This window comes from Chinchilla lanigera, unplaced genomic scaffold (genome assembly GCF_000276665.1).
Source record: "Chinchilla lanigera isolate Chin_1 unplaced genomic scaffold, ChiLan1.0 scaffold00112, whole genome shotgun sequence".
Classification (NCBI taxonomy): Eukaryota; Metazoa; Chordata; class Mammalia; order Rodentia; family Chinchillidae; genus Chinchilla; species Chinchilla lanigera.
The window spans coordinates 4,389,943-4,407,603 of NW_004955513.1; the positions used below are offsets into that span (position 1 = coordinate 4,389,943).

General features: G+C 62.0%; 1 protein-coding gene across 20 annotated transcripts in view; it reads left to right on the top strand.

The window, feature by feature from the left end:
* Nucleotides 1–3,640: 3,640 nt before the first annotated feature.
* LOC102014158 overlaps nucleotides 3,641–17,661 on the top strand; it is a 39,703-nt gene continuing 25,682 nt past the window's right edge. For 15 of the 20 annotated variants that reach the window (XM_013506618.1, XM_013506620.1, XM_013506621.1 and 12 more), the window contains exons 1-8: nucleotides 3,757–3,890; nucleotides 6,607–6,718; nucleotides 7,941–8,434; nucleotides 10,037–10,135; nucleotides 11,134–11,229; nucleotides 14,237–14,371; nucleotides 14,824–15,845; nucleotides 16,112–16,206. In XM_013506618.1, coding sequence (XP_013362072.1) covers nucleotides 3,836–3,890; nucleotides 6,607–6,718; nucleotides 7,941–8,434; nucleotides 10,037–10,135; nucleotides 11,134–11,229; nucleotides 14,237–14,371; nucleotides 14,824–15,845; nucleotides 16,112–16,206 — 2,108 coding nt within the window. In that variant the 5' untranslated portion in view covers nucleotides 3,757–3,835. Of the gene's footprint in view, nucleotides 3,891–5,649; nucleotides 5,707–6,606; nucleotides 6,719–6,984; nucleotides 7,076–7,940; nucleotides 8,435–10,036; nucleotides 10,136–11,133; nucleotides 11,230–14,236; nucleotides 14,372–14,823; nucleotides 15,846–16,111; nucleotides 16,207–17,661 lie in introns of those variants that run through there. The other 5 variants (XM_013506630.1, XM_013506633.1, XM_013506631.1 and 2 more) reach the window with 5 other exon arrangements.

The following is a 17,661-nucleotide window of genomic DNA, read 5'->3' on the forward strand; positions in this document are numbered from 1 at the left end:
CGCCGCCACACTCACTGACCTCATGCTTCTCCTCATACCTGAGAAGACACTTCTTCAAAACAGGCCACATGCTCAGCGCCAGGCAGAAGCACATTTTGGGGCACCACTCACCCCACACCTTTCTGGGGTGCTGCCTGCTCTGGCCGTACCATCGCCTGGGTCAGGGGAGGCACGTTGTGTTGCAGTCTTCTCTCCTCGCCTCACACCCTACTGCTGTGGCCTGAATGTCCTTCTGTCCACAAGGTCCATACTGGGAGACCCAAGGCCCAGGGTGACAGTGGCCTTGGGGGTGACTGAGTCACAGAGCCCCCCTGCACACATGGATGAGGCCCCTGTGAAGGCCCCAGGCGCCCCTTCCCTCAGGCCTTTTGCCTGTCTGCTTTCCGCCCAGCTGAGGTCCTAGAGCTCGCACTTCCCTCCCCCGGCACCCAGCGCTGCTGGCCTAGCAGCTCTGGAATGCGAGCAATGCATTCTTGTGTTTTGCAAGGGCCTGGGCCGCCTCCACCGGCCTTCACAGACACAGCGGGCCTGGAATCCATTGTCCTGTGGATGGCTATCCAGCCACATGTGTCCTCGGTGCCCAGGCTGCAAGCAACTTCCTGGCTCAGCACTGGTGCCCAGGAATGGCGGGCACGCTTGGGCACGGTGTGAGGCCAACCAGGAGCCTGTCTGCTCTGACCCAGGCCCCGGTGGTTGGAAGCCCCGGGCTGTCACTGTGAGGATGACCTGTGGCAGGGCAGGGGACGCAGCAGGGCTCGGAAGTTCTTCACAGCATGGTGAGGCGGTCCTGGCCTGGCTGCTACAGCCAGGGCACCGTGTGCTGCTCTAGCCCATCCTGGCGGCTCACAGCGGCACTGGACCTCCCCAGCCTCCTCTGCCAGCAGGAACCTGGTGGACACCATCCACGCACAAAGCCCTTGGTGTGGAGAGCTCGGTGAGGGGCAGGGGTCACTTTGAAGCCTCATCCACACCGTCCCTCTGGCTACCCTGGGCTGCATGTCCCTTCCTGGCCCCGAGCTCTGGAGAAGAAGCCAGGGATCCCCCGAGCATGGGCCTCATCTATGGGCATCAAGGCCAGAGGGGGCCCCGGTGCCTCCGGGGGCACCAGGCTGGGGGACAGGAGCTGGCCTGCTGGCCAGGAATCTGGAGCAGCGGCAGGACTTTGAGGAGCCCCCTGGGCTCTCAGTGCCGCCACCTGGCTCATCCTCAGCCACTGCTCTGACCACCCACTGGGCACAGCTGGGGCACAGCACCCAGCCTGTGCGCCACCTGCCATGTCCGGGGCTCACAGTCACAGAGGTGCCACCCTCCCTTCAGAGCCCGGCACAGGCTCTGGGCTCCTATCTTGGAAGCCAGACTGCCCTGTGTGCCACCCACCCAGCCCCTTGCCCCAGACATCATCACTAGCCTGGTGCTGGGCAGGCAGCGGGCAGCCAGGGGCCTCGTGTCTGTGCTGAGTCCAGGGCTGGGTCATGGGAGGTGGGGGGAAGGGGACACCCAAGGCGGGTGCTGGGGACAAAGGGCTAATTTTCCCCAAGGTTGGGGGCTGCTGAAGGACAGAGTTGGGTGCTGGCACTATGGGGGTCTCTGGGGGATCCAGACTGCGCCAAGGGTCTGCTGGGTGAGGGCAGTTGCCCAGGGACAGCTGGAGTCGAGACAAGGCCTGCTGCGGACCATAGCTGCCCCAGGGGCATAGCGCTTTTCGGCAGCTCCTCCCAGCTGCAGATCTACCTCTAGATCCAGGGGTCTCCTCCCTCTGCCTGGGGTCCCCCAGACCAGCTGCTGGTTGCCATGGGAACCCCCTCCCTGCTCTCTCAACCTGCTTCAGGTGAAGTCAACATCAGCCAAGGGCCTATCTCTCCCCAGGGCAGGGGCCAGCGCCCTGTGGAAGCCCAGGGTCAGCCAGTTTGCAGCTCGGGAAAGGACCCGCCATCCCCGTCCCAGATGAAAACGCCCTTACTGAGCTGCGGCACCCCCGGGGCCCTGAAAGGCGTGAGGCTGGAGCCCCGATGAAGGAGGCCAGGCTGCGGTGTCCAAGGTGGGAGGTTCACTTCTACGAACTACATCCTCAGCCCATCTTTGATTTTTATTTTGAGACAGGACTTTGCTAAGACGGGGTGGCATGGCTCTGGGCGAGGCCGCTCTCGGTGTTGGAGGGACCCTGGCAGGCTGGGGTTGGGGCATCCTCCACTGACCCCTCAAGGGCTTGATATGCTTCCCAGGCCCCCTGCTCCTGTGGCCCAGGATTCCTGGGTCACAGGCCCACCTGCCTGCCCTGGTGAAAGTGGGTCCCCAGGCTGGGGGCAGGGGGCGGCTGTGTGCCGGGATCTGCACAGGACTCTGGCTTCACTGCTGAGGGTCTCTCCTTGACAGATGCCCCAGCAGGCATGCAGGTGGGGGGTGGACCAGAGGGGCCAGTCTGGACCCCAGTGGTTGCCGGGGATTGGAGGGTCTCACTTTGCTGCTCCAGGGCGCTGCTGTAGGTGCAGAGACAACAGTAGGGGAAGGTCCTGAAGTCCTCGAGGAGCCCAGACTCGATGGGCTTCTCCCTGCTTCCCTGGCGTGGCAGGACAGGGTCCCCTTGTGTCCCGGTCACCTGGCGTTGGCACACACTTGTGCCCTCTATATGTGCAAGGTGAATATCTGGGTGCCAGGTGTCGGGGCCTGAGCTCAACTCTGCTTCTGGGACATCAGGGGCCCCACCCTGGCTGCAGGCATGCCCCCCATCACTGCCCAGCGTGGCCTTGCTGTGGAGGCCCTGCTCTGGTCCAAGGGTTTGCCTGGGGAGGTAGCACCCCACTCTAGGAGCTCCTTGGGGTGCAGGGGCCCCTGTGAGTATTCCAGAGTCCAGGCCACAGACATCTTCCTCAATGCCCCAAACTTCTGATGCCTACAGGGGTTTCCTCGCAGACCCGACCTTTTCTCCCGGTGGGAGACACTCCCCCTGGAGGTGGGGGAGGGTGGCAGAGATTCCCCACCACTCCCTGCAAGGCCTCCCTGTAGGGAGAGGACGCCACCTGCTGGCCACACTGTGAATCACAGCTGGGGACCTGAGTTGACGTCAGCCAAGCTGCCTGCCCCAGGGGATGCCTGGTCTCCAGGCGCCTGCCTTTGGGTTTGGGGCAGGGGTGGGAGCAGCTTAGCACCCCAGTTTGAAGCCCTCAGAGCTAACGGAACACAGGAAAGTTCTGACGCTGGGGTCCAGCATCCCAGCGAGGGTAGAGCCATAACCCGGCCCCCCACAGCCTCCACACACTGCCCCCAAGATGTCCACGGCCCCTCCAGCCACACAGAGGTTTCCAGTTTGGTGTCACTGGACCTGGTGGTGCCTCTGTGGTGGCAGCCTCCACCTGCCTCTGTTTACCCACCTGCCCAGCCCCAGCTGTCTCAGTGTCCCTCCCTGCCCTGTGATCCAGCCCTCTGTCCTCCACTGGGGCCTGCTGGCACTTGGGGCCAGGCTCTGCCAGGGTCTCAGGGAGGAGACCGTGGGGGCTGCAAACTTGGGGGCTCCAGGGCAAGAACTGGGGTGGGGCTCGGAGTGCATGCTGCCCTCCCCAGCAGGGCCGGGCTCAGGGGCAGGGGGCGACCCTCACAGCCAGGAGGGCAGTGTCACAGGTGCGTGTCCCCTGCCCCCACACCAGGGCGGTGCAGCTGAGGCTCCTGGCGAGGGAATAGGGTTCCCAAGCTGCCGGGGGAGGAGAGGAGGCGTCTGCCGAGGTCTTGGGGTTTCTCTGGCAACCTCTGGGCGGGTTGGCTCCTCCCAGCCTCCAGCACCTGGTGGCAGAGGTGGCGGCTCCAGCTCGGGCGCTGGTGCTCCGGGCTGCTATCTCAGGCCATGGCCTCTGCCCAATGCCCTCTCTCCAACAGGGAGCCCAGGAGCCATCCAGAGGGTGAGTGTCTGGGTGGCTGCCTAAGCCCCACCCCTTTCACCCAGCACCTTGGGGGGCAGAGGCAGGTGGTAGGCCCAGGATGCCCTCCCCTGGACTTGGCCTCACACAGATGTGTCCCTCCTCTGTCAGCTCAGAGGCAACCCTGGGGGCAGGGTTTGTCCTGTGCTCCCCGGAGGCCTTGGGTCCCATTCTGGGGTCTGCATACTAGATTATCATGGAATGAACTGCAGCCTGTAATCCCAAGGACTGGGGAGGCTGAGGCAGGAAGATTGCAAGTTTGAGGCCAACATGGGCCACTTAGAGGGACCTTGTCTCAAAACAAAAATCAGAAAAGAAAGAAAAGAAGAGGAAAGAAAAGGAACACGGTTGGAGATGTTTCCGTGGCTCGGTGGTAGAGTACTTGCCTAGCATCCACCAGGACCCTGGTTCAGGCCCCTGGACTGCAAAGCAATGGCCCTAACCAGCATTGCCTGGCCCGCCTGCAGGCTGCTGCCTGGTTCTGTGGTGGCCCCTGCAAGGCCATTGCCCGGGCTGCAGGCGGGGAAGGCAGAGGCAGGGTCCGGGAGGGCTGGCTCGGCACGGATACCCTCTGGCGTGGCCCTGGCCCTGGCCCTGGCCCTGCTGGAAGCGTCTCCACGGGGTCTGTGGGTGGAGGGGGAGGCAGCTGTGGAGAGAAACCTGGAGCTGAGTCCCAAAGGCCAGGCCTAGGTGACTATTCTGAGTCCTTGCAGACCGCAGCTATGCCTGCAGGGCCTCTCTTGGGCAACTTTCCCTTGCCAGGGCCGCGTGGCAGCGGCTGCCCAGGACCCTGGTTGGGAGGCCGGCCCAAGGCTGGGTCTCTGCCCCACACTGCGTGACCACAGCAAGGGGACAGCGTCGTCCTCGTGGGGTCACGCAGGGAGCTCTGCAGGCAGACATGAGCAGTGCCTGGCCAGCCTGCGTGGCACAGGGGGTAGCAGCGGAGGTGGCGGGGCTGGGCCTCTGCTGGGGCCGCCTGGGGGCTGGGGGCTGCTGAGCTCCTGGGGTCGCTGGGCCAGGTCCGTTCAGAGGTGTGGGCAGGGCCGCCAGACTGTAGGAGGGCTAAGCCCCAGGTGGGCAGGAGCGGGTGGGAGGACCGGGTCGGGGCCACTTCTCCCTCTGATTATCTCTGCTTCGCCTCAGCCTGCAGTGCAGTCGTCTGGCCCCCAAAGCGCCCACCTCGCCATGGCCTCCCCAGTCTGCTCTGGTGTCACCTGCCCCACCTTCGTGTCTGCCTCCTTCTCGGTGTAGGCGGGTCTCTGGGGACCCGCCGGTAGGGGCATCCATGCCTGGGGGTGCGGGGTGGGCGCCAGGCACAGCGGGGTGAGAGGGTGGGTGCCTGCCTGGCATGGGCTCTACAGAGCCCTGTGAGGGTGTGTGCTGCATGTGTAGCACGTTGTATGTTGTGTGTTAGCATGTTGTGGGTGTGCTATGGACGGTGGGGGAGCCTGTGCTTTGTACTTAGTGGCGTGTGTCCCAGGTGACCCACTCCAGCCCTGCTGCCACGGCGTTCCTGTGGGCGCTCAAGGCCCTGTCCCTTTCCCGTGGCCTCGGGGCAGGCACGGTCATGGCAGCCGCAGGCCCAGGGAGGCACTCAAGGTGGTGGTTGGGTGCCATGCCAACACCTAGGCCTGGCTGGCCCCCGTTGCTGTGGGTGGTAGGCGTGGCGCCCTCCCCCTCGCTGGCCCCGCTGCCCAGGGTTTGCATTCCCAGGGCCCAGGCAAGAAGTAAACATTGTCGCTAACAGGTGTGGCGTGGCTGCCAGCTCCAGGACCCGCTCCCATCTACTGGCTGCTCGGTGGGCAGCAGGAGTGGCTGTGCTGTGTGCCTGTCACAGCTGCAGGGCCTGGGTGTCATCTCCACCCCACTCGGGGTAGTAGCAGGACAGGGCTTGTGGTCTGGGCTGGGCGAGAACCGGGGTGCCACAGGCTCTCAGCCCACTGTGCCCAGCCCAGTGTCCCTTAGGTTCCTGGGTCTTCTGCTCCCCAGGAGCCTGGTTACCTGGGCGAGGTCCTGCCACCCCGTAAGAGGTGAACAGGCCAGGGGAGGGCCCCAAGGTTCCTATGCCCGCTGTCTGCAGGGCAGGGAGGGCTCAAGGCCCCATGGCTCCGGGAAGCAGCGCCATGTGGTGGCTCCGTGTGGCCCAAGGACCCCCGGAGGCCCCTGGCAGCAGCTGTCCTTTACTGCCCTGGAGTGTGGCAGGTGCTGGGGGTGGCTTGGGCTCCTGGCCTCTGACCCTGCCTGGAATGTAGCAGGCTGAGCTCCAGCCTCCCATAAAGTGGGGGTGCCGACGGGACTTCCCTGTAGGATGCTCCCGGGCCCACTGTGGCCCTGCTGGCTCTCTGGGGAGCCTTCAGCTCCCGGCCACCTCCAGCAGCCCCAGCCAGTGAGGACGACCTGGGGACCGGCAGGCTGTGCAGGGCCCGGGCTGTGCCGCCGTCCGGACACCAGCAGAGGGAGCCTGGCCCTGTCCCGGGGTTTGGAGCACTGCTGGGAGGAGGGGCAGGACTAGAGGGGAGTTGCAGCGCAGGTGGCCAAAGCTATGGCTTTCTTTCCCATCCACCTGGTTTCTCTTTTCGTGATTCTGCCCATGTGCAGCTACGAGTGGCCACGTTATGCTGGGGACCTCGGGGGCTCCAGTGCCCACCTCTTGCCAGTGTTACCAAGGGACACGTGTGTGTGGTCTGCTCCATTTCAGCCTCGAGGGGTGACGTCCTCGGGGGAGCAGGGCAGCCGGGCCAGCCCTGGACCCCAGGCTGGGTGGACAAGGCAGAGTTGGACAGTGCTGCCACGGGGACCTGGCCGCAGAGGTACTGGTGTGCCCCGCCCCACGGGTGCCTGGACCTTGGGGCTTGATGGGAGCCCTGGGGCGGCGCCAGGACCTCCGCTCTGAGGCTGAGGAGGTGGCGGGGGATACACGCAGCGTTGGCGCCGTCCGTTCCCAGCGCTGGCCCCTCACTCTGAGGCCTTTGGGAGCGGCCTCGGCGTGGGCAGGGGCAGCTCAGGGCTGAGTGCTGGCGCACGCCCAGAACCACAGGACAGAGCAAACATCCTTGGGCGTTCCCCCGTCACCTAGAACCAAGGTGTCCCCTGCTTTCCTTGGGGGGTGCTCAGGAGGGAAGAAGCGCTTCGGGGATCCCTCTGACCCCCCACTTCCTATGCCCAAGGTCAGCCTGCAGCTGGGGCCCCTGAGTACCTGGAGCCCTCTGCGTCCTTCCCTCCACTGTGCCCAGGGTCACCCGAAGCCCTCTCGGTGCCCCTGAGAGCAGCAGGGCTGAGGCGGGAGCGGGGGCTCCTGGCCCTGGGCAGCATCTGGGGCGCAAGTGGCAGCTCCAGGCCCTGTCACAGGTGACACGGGGTTATTATGCTGTCACTAGGCCACCTGGAATTCTTCCCCCCCCTTGGGGAGGCAGCTCATCAGGAGGCCCCCACCCACTGCCAGCAAGCCTGCACCCACCGTCCCCCACTTCAATGACTGTCCTGGAGGCTTGTAGTCCGGCCAGGGGACTAGCACAGGCAGGCACCCAGGGCTGGCAGTGCCAGCTGTCCCGAGCAGCCATGGGTTCCCAGCTGTAGGCGTCCAGGTTGCCATATGACGGCACCACCCCACGCTTGGCCCCATGCCCACCCCGATCCTGGACGGGCTGCCCACCTGCCTGAGGGGTGCACTGCTGCCCTGCACCAGGGGGGCCCTGAAGCCGGGTCTGTCCTCCCCCGGGGCCCTGGGGAGAGGGGGACCCTGCAAGGCTGGCACAGAGCGCAGGTAGGGATGGCGTGGACTGGGGACATGTGTTGCCGGTGTCGGTCAGTGGGGCCAGGCCTGGCTCTCCCAGCCTCAGGGTCCCTGCCAGGGTGCTGGCCAGCCCTCATGGGGTGAGGACAGGACCCAAGACAGTGAGGGCGGGTCACACGTCAGGGCCCCTCTGACTGTCCTGTCCCTCTGAGGGGGGAGAGGGAGGCAGGGGTCCCTTGGCCGAGGCGCTCAGCACAGCGGGCTCCAGCCTGATGGCCATCCCTGCTCCTCTCTCCAAGGGAAGACGGGCTCTGTCCGTCCGTGGCTGAGGACTGTGCCGTGGCCATGGCCCAGCAGCCAGGTGGCCTGGGAGCACCTGCCCTCCTGGCCTGGTCCAGTAACAGGGATGCTGTGGAGCCTGCGCTGCGGGGCAGGGCTTGCAGCCTGCCCGTGTGGTCCACTGACCAGGAGGCCAGGGGAGGGGGCAGCTCAGTGTCCTCTGGCCGTCTGTCTGGCTCCTCAGGAGGCCATGTGTCTCGCGCCCCTCCCCACGGGCCCTGGAAGGAGCGGCTGCCCCGGGGGCTGGGGTCCCAGCGGCCGCCCAGAAAGAGTGACCCCAGGCTGGAGCGGCTGCGGGACCGGATCTGCCAGCAGGCGCGGGGACAGGTGAGCTGCGCCTCCCTGGGCACCTCGGCCCCCTCCAGCGCCTCGCGCCTCTGCTCTGCCTCCACGCCAGCGCCCCGGAGGAGGACCTACAAGGTGACAGCCGCCCTTCCAGGCCCCGCACACTCAGGTCTGCGGCAGCATGGGGAGGGGTACTGGGGGGGAGGCTGGGTGAGGTGGCTGTAGGGGGAGATGTGCAAGGTGCCCCAGGCCCAGAGCGCTTCCTGGAGCTAGCCGGAGATTGGAGAGGGTGTCTTAGGCACTTTCTTGTTGCTGGACACAATACCTGACACACGACACTTAAGGAAGCAGAGCTCCGTCTTGGCTCACAGTTTGCCGCTGTTCCAGCCCGGGGTGGGCTGGCTGCAAGCCAGGGTGGTGTGGCAGAGGGGCAGGGTGGAGGGGAGCTGCTCAAGGTGTGACAGCAGGAAGCAGAGGAGAGAAGAGGAGATGAACCCTTCCAGGACACGCCCCCATGCCGTCTCCTCCAACCAGGCCCCGCCTCCTGCTTGGAGCAAGTCGGCTATGGCCCTCACCTGCCACAAGCCCTGCCTTGAGGCTCTTGGGAGACACTGAGATCTGAACCATAGCAGAGGGACTTCCAAGCCAGGTCCAGGATAAGGCACTCACTGAGGAAGATGGAAGAATGGGGACATAGCGGGCGTGTGGCAGGGCCCTCGTGTTCTGAGCCTGGGTCTGGCTTCTGTCCCTGCTGCCTTGGGCATAGATAAGAGTTTAAACAGACAGCAGCATCCAGGGGCACCCTAAAAGCCAGCACAGGACTTGAAGGCCCCTTGCTTCCCTCTAGCAGAGACAGGGCCAGGGCCAGGGTGGTAGTTAAGCTGGTATCTAAAGAACTTTCCTGCAGAGGGGTGGAGACCTGGTCTAGGTGCTTAGCTCCACCTAAGGAGATGGGGAGATGCCTGCCATTTTCTTAAAGATAATAACTTAGTTTTAAAAAGTCATGTAAGATACATGAATTTTATAACATAAATTTTATAACATAAAATTTATCAGTTGGCTACAGTGGCACGTGACTATAGTCCCAGCAAATAGGATGGCTGAGGCAGGAGGATCTCAAATCTGAGGCCAGCCTGGGCAATTTACCAAGACCTTATCTCAGATTACAAATTAACAAAAGCCCCGAGGCTGTAGTTCCATGGTAGAGCATTTGCCTAGCGTGTGTGAGGTCCTGGGTTCCACCCCCAGTGCTGAGGAGGGGAAAAAAAAAAAAAAAAATATATATATATATATATATATATCATCATCATCATGTCTTTTTGCACAAATGCATCTTTTTTGATGTTTTGGTGTTTTGATTTCTGAGAGAGTTTCACTATGTAGTTCAGGCTGGTCGTGAACTCACTCTGTAGTGCAGGCTAGCTTTGAGCTTGTGGTGATCCCCCTACCTCAGCCTCCTGAGTGCTGGGATGACAGGTGTGCACAACCATGCTGGCTGCACAGATAAGATTTCAAGCTCAGGCTGTGACCCCCTTGCCTGAGTGTTGTCCAGGCTATGCTGGGTGCCAAGCAGGAGGCCCTCGGAGCGCTCTGCTGAGCACCTGGAATTGCCTGGGGGAGTGGTTGATGTGATCCAAAGCCAGTGTGTGTCCCGTGGGTCTGCGGGATGCATTCCTGGGTGTGGGGTTTGGGTTGGAGGTGCGGCCAGGCGGAGTTTGTCCTGGAATTCTGCCTGGAATCTCTTCCCACTCACCCTTTCACCCCGGCCCAGGACTCAGCATCCTCCGTGTGGCGGAGCCCCGAGAGGAAGACCAGGCGCCCCTAGGCGTGGGGCAGGAGCTCTCTCGGGCCACCCGGCACCAGGCTCCGGGTGAGTGGGCCCAGGGTGGGCTCCCCCTTGTGGAGAGGGTGTGGAGGCTCAGAAGGGACCCCGGTGGGAAGGGACAGGCGTGTGTGCATGTGCGTGTGTGTGCGTGCTTTAACCCTCTGTCCCTCGGGAAGGGATCCAGGCGGCAGGCAGGGCAGAGGGCTGGGCAGGTGACCTGAGAGGCCAGGTCGTCCCTGTGTCCCCAGTGCTCCTGCCCCTCCTGGGCTCGCTGGTCCGTTACTCAGCCAGGGCACTGCCGACATGGCATGCCTGGCCCCAGAGAGGAAGGCAAGGGGTGGCCCCGAAGACGTCTGGACAGGGATTTGGGTACCCCTACGGGCTCTGGAGCAGAGGCTCGAGAGCAGAGCTGTCAGGCTCCCCTGGTCTGGGTGGCCCAGGGATCTGCACTGAGAGTTTCCCTGGGCTGTGGGAGGAGGATGGTGGCCAGGGGACCCTGGGTGGCAGCCACAGCAATGTGGGGTGTGCAGGGCAAGGACAGCCTGAGAGGAGCCCTGTCTGCTCCTTCTGTGGGGCCCAGGGCCTCAGCCAGCCCGGGGGCCATGGTCGAGCACAGGGTTTAGGGACCGTGTCCCCCAGGCCCTCTGGTCACCCACCCTTTCGAGGGGCGAGGGCCTTGGGCTCAGGCCCGGCCAGTGCTCTCTCTGCCCGTGCCTCTGCTCAGCCGGTGCAGCCTCTCGGCTCCCTGGCGGGCTCTGTGCCAGGCCGCTGTGCTGACACCAAAGAGCTCAGCTGATAGTCAAAAACTGGGCAGCCAGGGCCTGGCACCGGTTGCCCTGGCTATCCCCGCATGTGCTGGGGATGCTGAGCAAACTCTGCCCCTTGGAGCCCGGCCGCCTGGCCTGCTACAGCCATTGGTCCCCTCCCCAGTCTGACCACCACCATGCCAGTGGGGGCTCACTCTGTCCTTCATTTGCTCAACAAATGGCAGGAGGTCCTGCCACTCACCTCCCGGCCCCGTGCCCTCCCTCCTCCCGCTCAAGGTCTCCGGGACAAAGCCAGGAGGACTTGGGCCCGCTCCTGCAGAAGGGACAGGGCCCCCAGGTCACTCTCGCCCGGCAGAGCTGGCAAGGGCAAAGGTGAGTTTCACTCCTTGGCCCTCACTGCCCAGGACGTAGGTCCTCACGGCCCAGGGGCCTGGCCTGGGGATGTGATGGCCCCAGTTCACACTGTGCAGGATGGCGTCCCTTGTGGTGACCCTAGAGTCACCGGTCATCCTTGTACATGCAGTCTGTAGGGACACGGTGTTGTCAACTGGTCTCAAGGGTACAAGCCAGCACGCAGTTTCAGAACATGTCCCGGAAGGCCGTCTGGTGAACACGGGTGGTTGGGGAGAGGAATTTCTAACTTGGGGTAGCCTTCCCCTAGGTGTAGGCCTTGCAAAGACTATGGTGCTGGCCTGGGGTGTGGTTTTCAGAGTTTGTGGGGTGAGTCCCTCACTGAGTCCCTAGAGGCAGGTGTGCTGCATCTTAGGGTGGGGAAACGCAGGCTGGGGGAGGTTCTTCGGCCTGCCCAGGGCCATCAGGCAGGCAGAGCCAGGGCCTGGTGCTGACCCATTCAGCTCGAGGCCCGTGCTCCAAACGTGCAGCTGTGCGCCCCGGGTCTCTGGGGGCAGCACTAAAGGCCCCTGGCGGGGACGGGGTGGGTGGGTGATGAGGGCCCAAAGGGCTAAGCAGGCTTTGTAGGACCCTCACTCCGGGCATGCGTGTGACCCCAGGGCAGGTGGGGCTCCTGAGCTGCTGGTGAGTCTGCCTCAATCTCCCCCAGACACCCTGGTCTGGACGGGTGGCTGTGCTGTCACCAGCACTGGTCCTGCCTGGTGGTCGGTCCCCTCTGCCCTGGCCACAGCGTGGCTGTCAGCGTGGGCGCTGCTTGGCGACCGGTCCCCGGGAGGCGGGGAAGCTTGGTGGGGCTGCGTGACGTGTTTCCACCCAGCTGGCCAGCGGCGACCCTGGACAGGAAGGCAAACCTACACTGGAAAAAAAAGTTCAGGACACTGGAAGGTCCCCGAAAACGCAGAAGATGTGCCCCCTTCTGCGTCACCCCCCGCCAGCTTTTTGGTTTGTTTGGTTTTAATGGCTTGCTTGAAAAATGACCTGCCTGCTGCCTGACACGGGGTCGGGAGGGCGTGCCACGGGCCACATCCATCATCGTAAGCACCGTGTCACCCTGACGGTGGTCACCATTAGTTTCTGTCAGTGACGAAGTCACAGCTGGGCTAAGAAGAGATGAGTCTGGGTTCAGGGGTCAGAGCCACCGGACTTGGGAATTGGATGAATTAGAAATTTGCTGTAGTTAACAAAAAATTAAATCACAATAGTTATAAAATATTCATCCATCCGGGCCAAAGGAAAATGAAGGCTGATCTTTAATTTCCGATTATACCACCTCGCTTTGCATTTTTTATCATAGATTAGGTTTGCCCGGAGCTGTGACAGGGCACCTGGGGACTTCATCCATTTCCACAGATTAAAATTCCTCTCATAAAAAAATTAATTGCCATTAAACGGCTCAGCAGAAGAAAAAAATGTGCCCGTCAGGACCCATTTATCGACTGGAACCCCTCTGCTGGGCCGATGGAGCCGGCTGCGTGATGGAAGGGCCTGAGCGGCACGGCCGGCGTGGTCCGGTGCTCTCGCGGCAGTCCCAGTCCGGCCCGCAGGGGCAGCTGGGCCGGGCCGGCTCTGTCGGCAGAGCAGCTGCAGGGTGGGGTAGAGAAGCCAGGTCCATCTGCTCCCCACTCCCCTTGCCAGCCCCAGATGTGCACAGCTGAGCTGTGCCAGCTTCTGCGGGCTCCACACTGAGCTGGCAGAATCTGGACCTTCGAGGCCACCTGCCACAGAGGTGGTGACTGTCGCCCAGCGCTTTGGTGTGTGTCTCGGAGTCCCGCAACTTTGGAGGCTGAGGCAGGAGGACTACAAGGCCCAAGCCAGCCTGAGCAACTCAATGAGAACCCGTCTCTAAGCTAAAAAGTAAAAAGAAGGGGCTGGGGATTTAGCTCAGCGGCAAAAGCGCCTGCCTGGCACGCGCAAGGTCGTGAGTTCGGTTCCCGGTACCGGACAAAAACCAAAAAAAAAAAAAAAGTAAAAAGAGCTGTGTTCAGAGCTGGTGACCGTCCTCCGGTCTTGGTGGCCCTGGAGGGAGGGGCCTGTGGGCACACTCCCCGTTTAGGATTCAGAAGCCCAGAGTCCAAGCTGGTGAGTGGTGGGGCTGGACTGCAACCCAGGTCTGGCCCATGGAGATCAACTGTGGACCTCCCTGGCCTGAGCCTTGTCCAGAGAGAGGGCCCAGCCTGTGACCGATGACAGGGCTCAGGATGGGTGGGAGGGAGGACAGTGGCCTGGTCAGGCAGCGGGACCAGAACCGCTCTGAGTGGTCCAAATGAGGCCTCTCCTTGGGCACTGAGCAGCCTTGGCTGAGACCACATGGAAGTCTGCACCCAGGCCTCCAGATGCCACCACCCTGCAACAGCAGCAGGATGGTGGGGTCAGGTACCACTCAGGTGAGGACGGAGCAGGACGGAGAGGGCAGGTACCACTCAGGTGAGGCCTCGGAGCTGCAGTGGCCGAGCCCGGAGCAGTGCATGTGAGTGCCCAAGCACACGTGTGTGAGCATGCATGTGTGTGTGAACCAGCAGCCTGCTTCCGACTCTGCCGGGCCGCTCTGGACGGATCTGTGTGATGACGGGCCTGGGAGAGACCTGGCGACCGTACCCTGGGTTATGAAGTAAAGCCTTGGTGGGTGACGTTGGTTATGTGACAGGAGAGACCTGGCGACCATACCCTGGGTTATGAAGTAAAGCCTTGGTGGGTGACGTTGGTTATGTGACAGGCACTGCAGGAAGTTCATTCGTGCTTGGGGTCAGGGGTGGTTTATCTGTGCTGCCCAGGAGCCTCGGTGCCCTCCTGCGGTGTCTGCTGAGTCTGACCAGCTTCATTGCAGCTTAATCTCGGGGGACGCCCATGATCCCCTAACCTCGCCCCCAGCACCCCTCAACCTGCAGATTTAGGGCTGCCGCTGCGCTGGGCCTGGACGCGAGCTTCCACGTGCGAGGCCCATGCGCTGTGCACGTTCTCTCCGCCCCAGATCCCGAGTCTGTCGGTATTCGCGCCTGGAGGAGAGGACAAGAGCTGGCGCGGCTGCTGCTGGGGCCGTCTCCTGCCCGGCCCGCACGCCCAAGCACCAGCCCCTCAAGGGACCTGGGCCCTGCCATGGCATTAGGTACCTCCCGCCTGTGCCCGGCTCTGGCCCCTCTGCCACAGAGCCTGGGGAGGACACAAAGAGGGGCCACCCGTGTCCGTGCCCGTGGGAAAGAGGCGGCCTCTCTCTGAAACCTGCCCGTCACCTCCAGCTCCACGCTGCCCAGGGGGTGGGGAGTGAAGACTTAAAACTGCCTCCTGTCCCCAGAGGTGCCTCCTGGGTGCCACCAGGGCTTTCCCAACGGGGCCAGGGCAGATGGGAGCCGCTGCCCGTGGCCTTGTCCCCTCCCTTCCAAGTGTCCCTGTCAGTGCTGTGCCCAGCGTGGGCGCCTTGCCCAGACGTGGCCCCTGCCCCCCCAGGGCTTCCACATCTGTGATGAGCACTGAGGGCCAGAGGGGATCTCGGGGGGGCAGGGCCAAGACCTCCCCGCACCCCTACGGCCACCCCATGGCCCGACATACCTATCCCTGCAGGAGACATCAAGAGGGCTTCGGCCACTGAGGGCTCATCAGTCCACACCTGGCCAGACAGGCTCGCCTCGGCCGGCAGTGACCCTCAGGTGTCTGAGAACACAGCCAGCCTGGCTTGCCATGGCCAGCGGGCAATGATCCACACCGCCATGGCCATCCTACAAGACCTCCGCCAGCAAATCCAGGCTGGGCTGGAGCTGGCTCAGGGCCCTAGGCTTGAGCCGAAGCGCAGAGCGTCCAAGCTGAAGCCGCAGAACCTAGGCCAGCAGGGTCGCTGGAGCATCCAGCTCAGGCAGGGCTCCTGCCCGAAGAGTCCCTGCGACGTGGTAGAGGGGACGCACTCCGCCCTAGACAGGGCCAGGCGCGCCCACCCCCAGCAGCCCTCGAGCACCTCGGCCAAGTGGGAGCCCTGTCCCTCGAGGGCCTGGGAAGCCGCAGGATGGGACCCCTGCTTCCAGAGACCTCCGAGCCCCTCTGAGAAGCTGAGCCCCTGTGCTCAGGGGCCCTGGAGTGCCTTGCCCTGGCTGGCCTGTCCTCAGTGGGCCTGGGTGCATAATGAAGACTGGGAGGTCCCTGACCCCAGACCATGGAGCCCTCTGGAACGACCATATCTTGCCCCTCAGCGCTCCTGGAGTGGCTCCTACTCAAAGAGAGCTAGGTCCCCCTGCAAGGGCAGAGGCGCCACCACCCCTCCCTCCAAAGCCAAGCAGGCCTGGCCGTGGAGCTTACAAGGGAAGGAGCTGGGTGCAGAGCCGTTCCCACCCCACCTGCAGCCCCGGGGGGCCCTGGGCCAGTCACACAGCTCGGAGGCCCTGTGCAACTTCCTGCACCAGAAGGCACAGGCGTGGAGGCAGCAGTCCCTGCAGCAGACGGTCACAAACACAGATGCACTGGAACGGAGAAGCCAGAAGCTTCAAGAGGTCTACCGGAAGCAGCGGGAGGCCGTGCAGGGCAAGGCAGTCTCTGTGGTCTCCCAGACGAACCCCGGCATCGTCACCTTCGTGTCCAGTTCTGCACAGTCTGGGGTGTGTGCCTGAGGTCGCTGGTCCCCCTGCCCCAGTACGTGGGTGCAGCTAGGGCACCTGGAGATGTGTCCCCCGGGATCAGCGGGGTTCCGGCAGAGCCATCCCCAGGGACCCTGTTGCCTCTGTCAAAGCCCCTGAAGGGGTCTGTTGGTGCCCAAAAAGCTTGGAGAACTCAGCCTGAGATCCTAGGAGGCCAGGCCAGCTCTGAGGTGCAGGATGGGGCTGTGGGGCCTTCGCCCCAGGCTCTAACTTTGTCGCTGCCTTAGGACCTGAAAGCCCCTGGGAGCCTGGAGCCCCCGGAACAGGAGTGGAGCAAAGTGACTTCGGGCATGGTGCTGGGGAACCAGGAGGTACCAGGCAGGTGGGTGTGGGGGCAGGGAGCCAGGGGGAAGACATTGCCCAGGATGAGGAGGGGCCCTGGCAGGCTTCCACCCCTGCCAGGCACTCCCAGGGCTGCTTGGGGTGGAATTTACCCCATTTTCCTGGAGGAGAACTTAAATGACCAACTTTTAAGTGCACAGCTCCATGTTACAGTGGCATGTGGACACCACCCTGCCCTGTTCTAGGACGCTCCATTGCCAGAGAGGACCACACACTCAAGCTGTCACCCTACCCCTCCCTCCTGCCCCTGGGGAATAGCTTTCAGCCTGCCTTTGGATGGGTTCTCTTCCTGACATTCTGTATACATGGTATCCTAAAGTCGGTGTGGCAGGGCATGCCTGTGATCTCAGCACTTAGGGAGGCTGGGGAAGGAGGATCAAAGGTTCGAATCTAGCCTAGCCTGGGTGTACCTAAGCTAGACCCTATCTCATAAGTCAATAAACAGATAAGCCTGGGATGCAGCTCAGTGGTAGACTCTGCTATTACAAAGAAAGAAACGGGGTGGGGAGAAAGAGAGAGAGAGAGAGATCGAGCCAGGGTCCCGGCTCCCCACAGCCTCACGGTTTTCCACAGGGCTGTGTGACCTAGGACTTCATTCTTGCTATGCGTGAGGAGGCCCTTTGTACGCATGCCGTTTACCCACAAAATTTCTTGTGGGCCACTGGGACTCTTACCGCTATAATGCAATGGCAGTGCACTTATTGGAACACCTGATTTTATTTCTCTTGGTGTGTGTGAGTTTGAGCCATAATCCTGAGTGGTTCTTCCTTTTTTCTTTCTTTCTTCCTTCCTTCCTTCTTTTCTTTCTTTCTTTTTTTCTTTTGTTTTTTGAGACAGGGTCTTGCTATGTAGTTCAGGCTGGCTTTGAGGTCACTATGGAGCCCAGGCTGGCCTTGAACTCACAAGGATCCTCCTTCCTCAGCCTCCCAAGTGCTGGGGTTATAGACATGGACCACCACGCCTGGCCTGAACAGTACACCCTTGAATGCCACAATCCCCGCTACTAAAATCTCAAAAGAGCAAAAATCCCTAAAATCTAAAATTCTAAGATTCAAATTCCAAAAATATAACTCTAGACAAAAATAATTGAGGTATACTTCCCAGGACTCTGGAGGCTGAGGCAGGAGGATTGTAAATTCAAGGGACCAGCCTGGGCTACCTTGTGAGTTCAAGGCCAACCTGGATTACATGGCAAAGCTCTATCTCAAAAAAACTTTTTAAAAAGTGTTAAAATATACATGCCATAGAATTTGATCCTCAATCCATCCGGATTTGCTTTTATTTTAATTTATTTCAATTTTTTATGTTGAAACATAAAAAAAGTACGTATGAGCGGGGTACCATGTGATGTGTCAGCACGCGTATCGTATACACTGTGGGATGTTCAACTTAATTAAGTGTAACTATTTCTTCAAATGCTTATCATTTGTTTGTG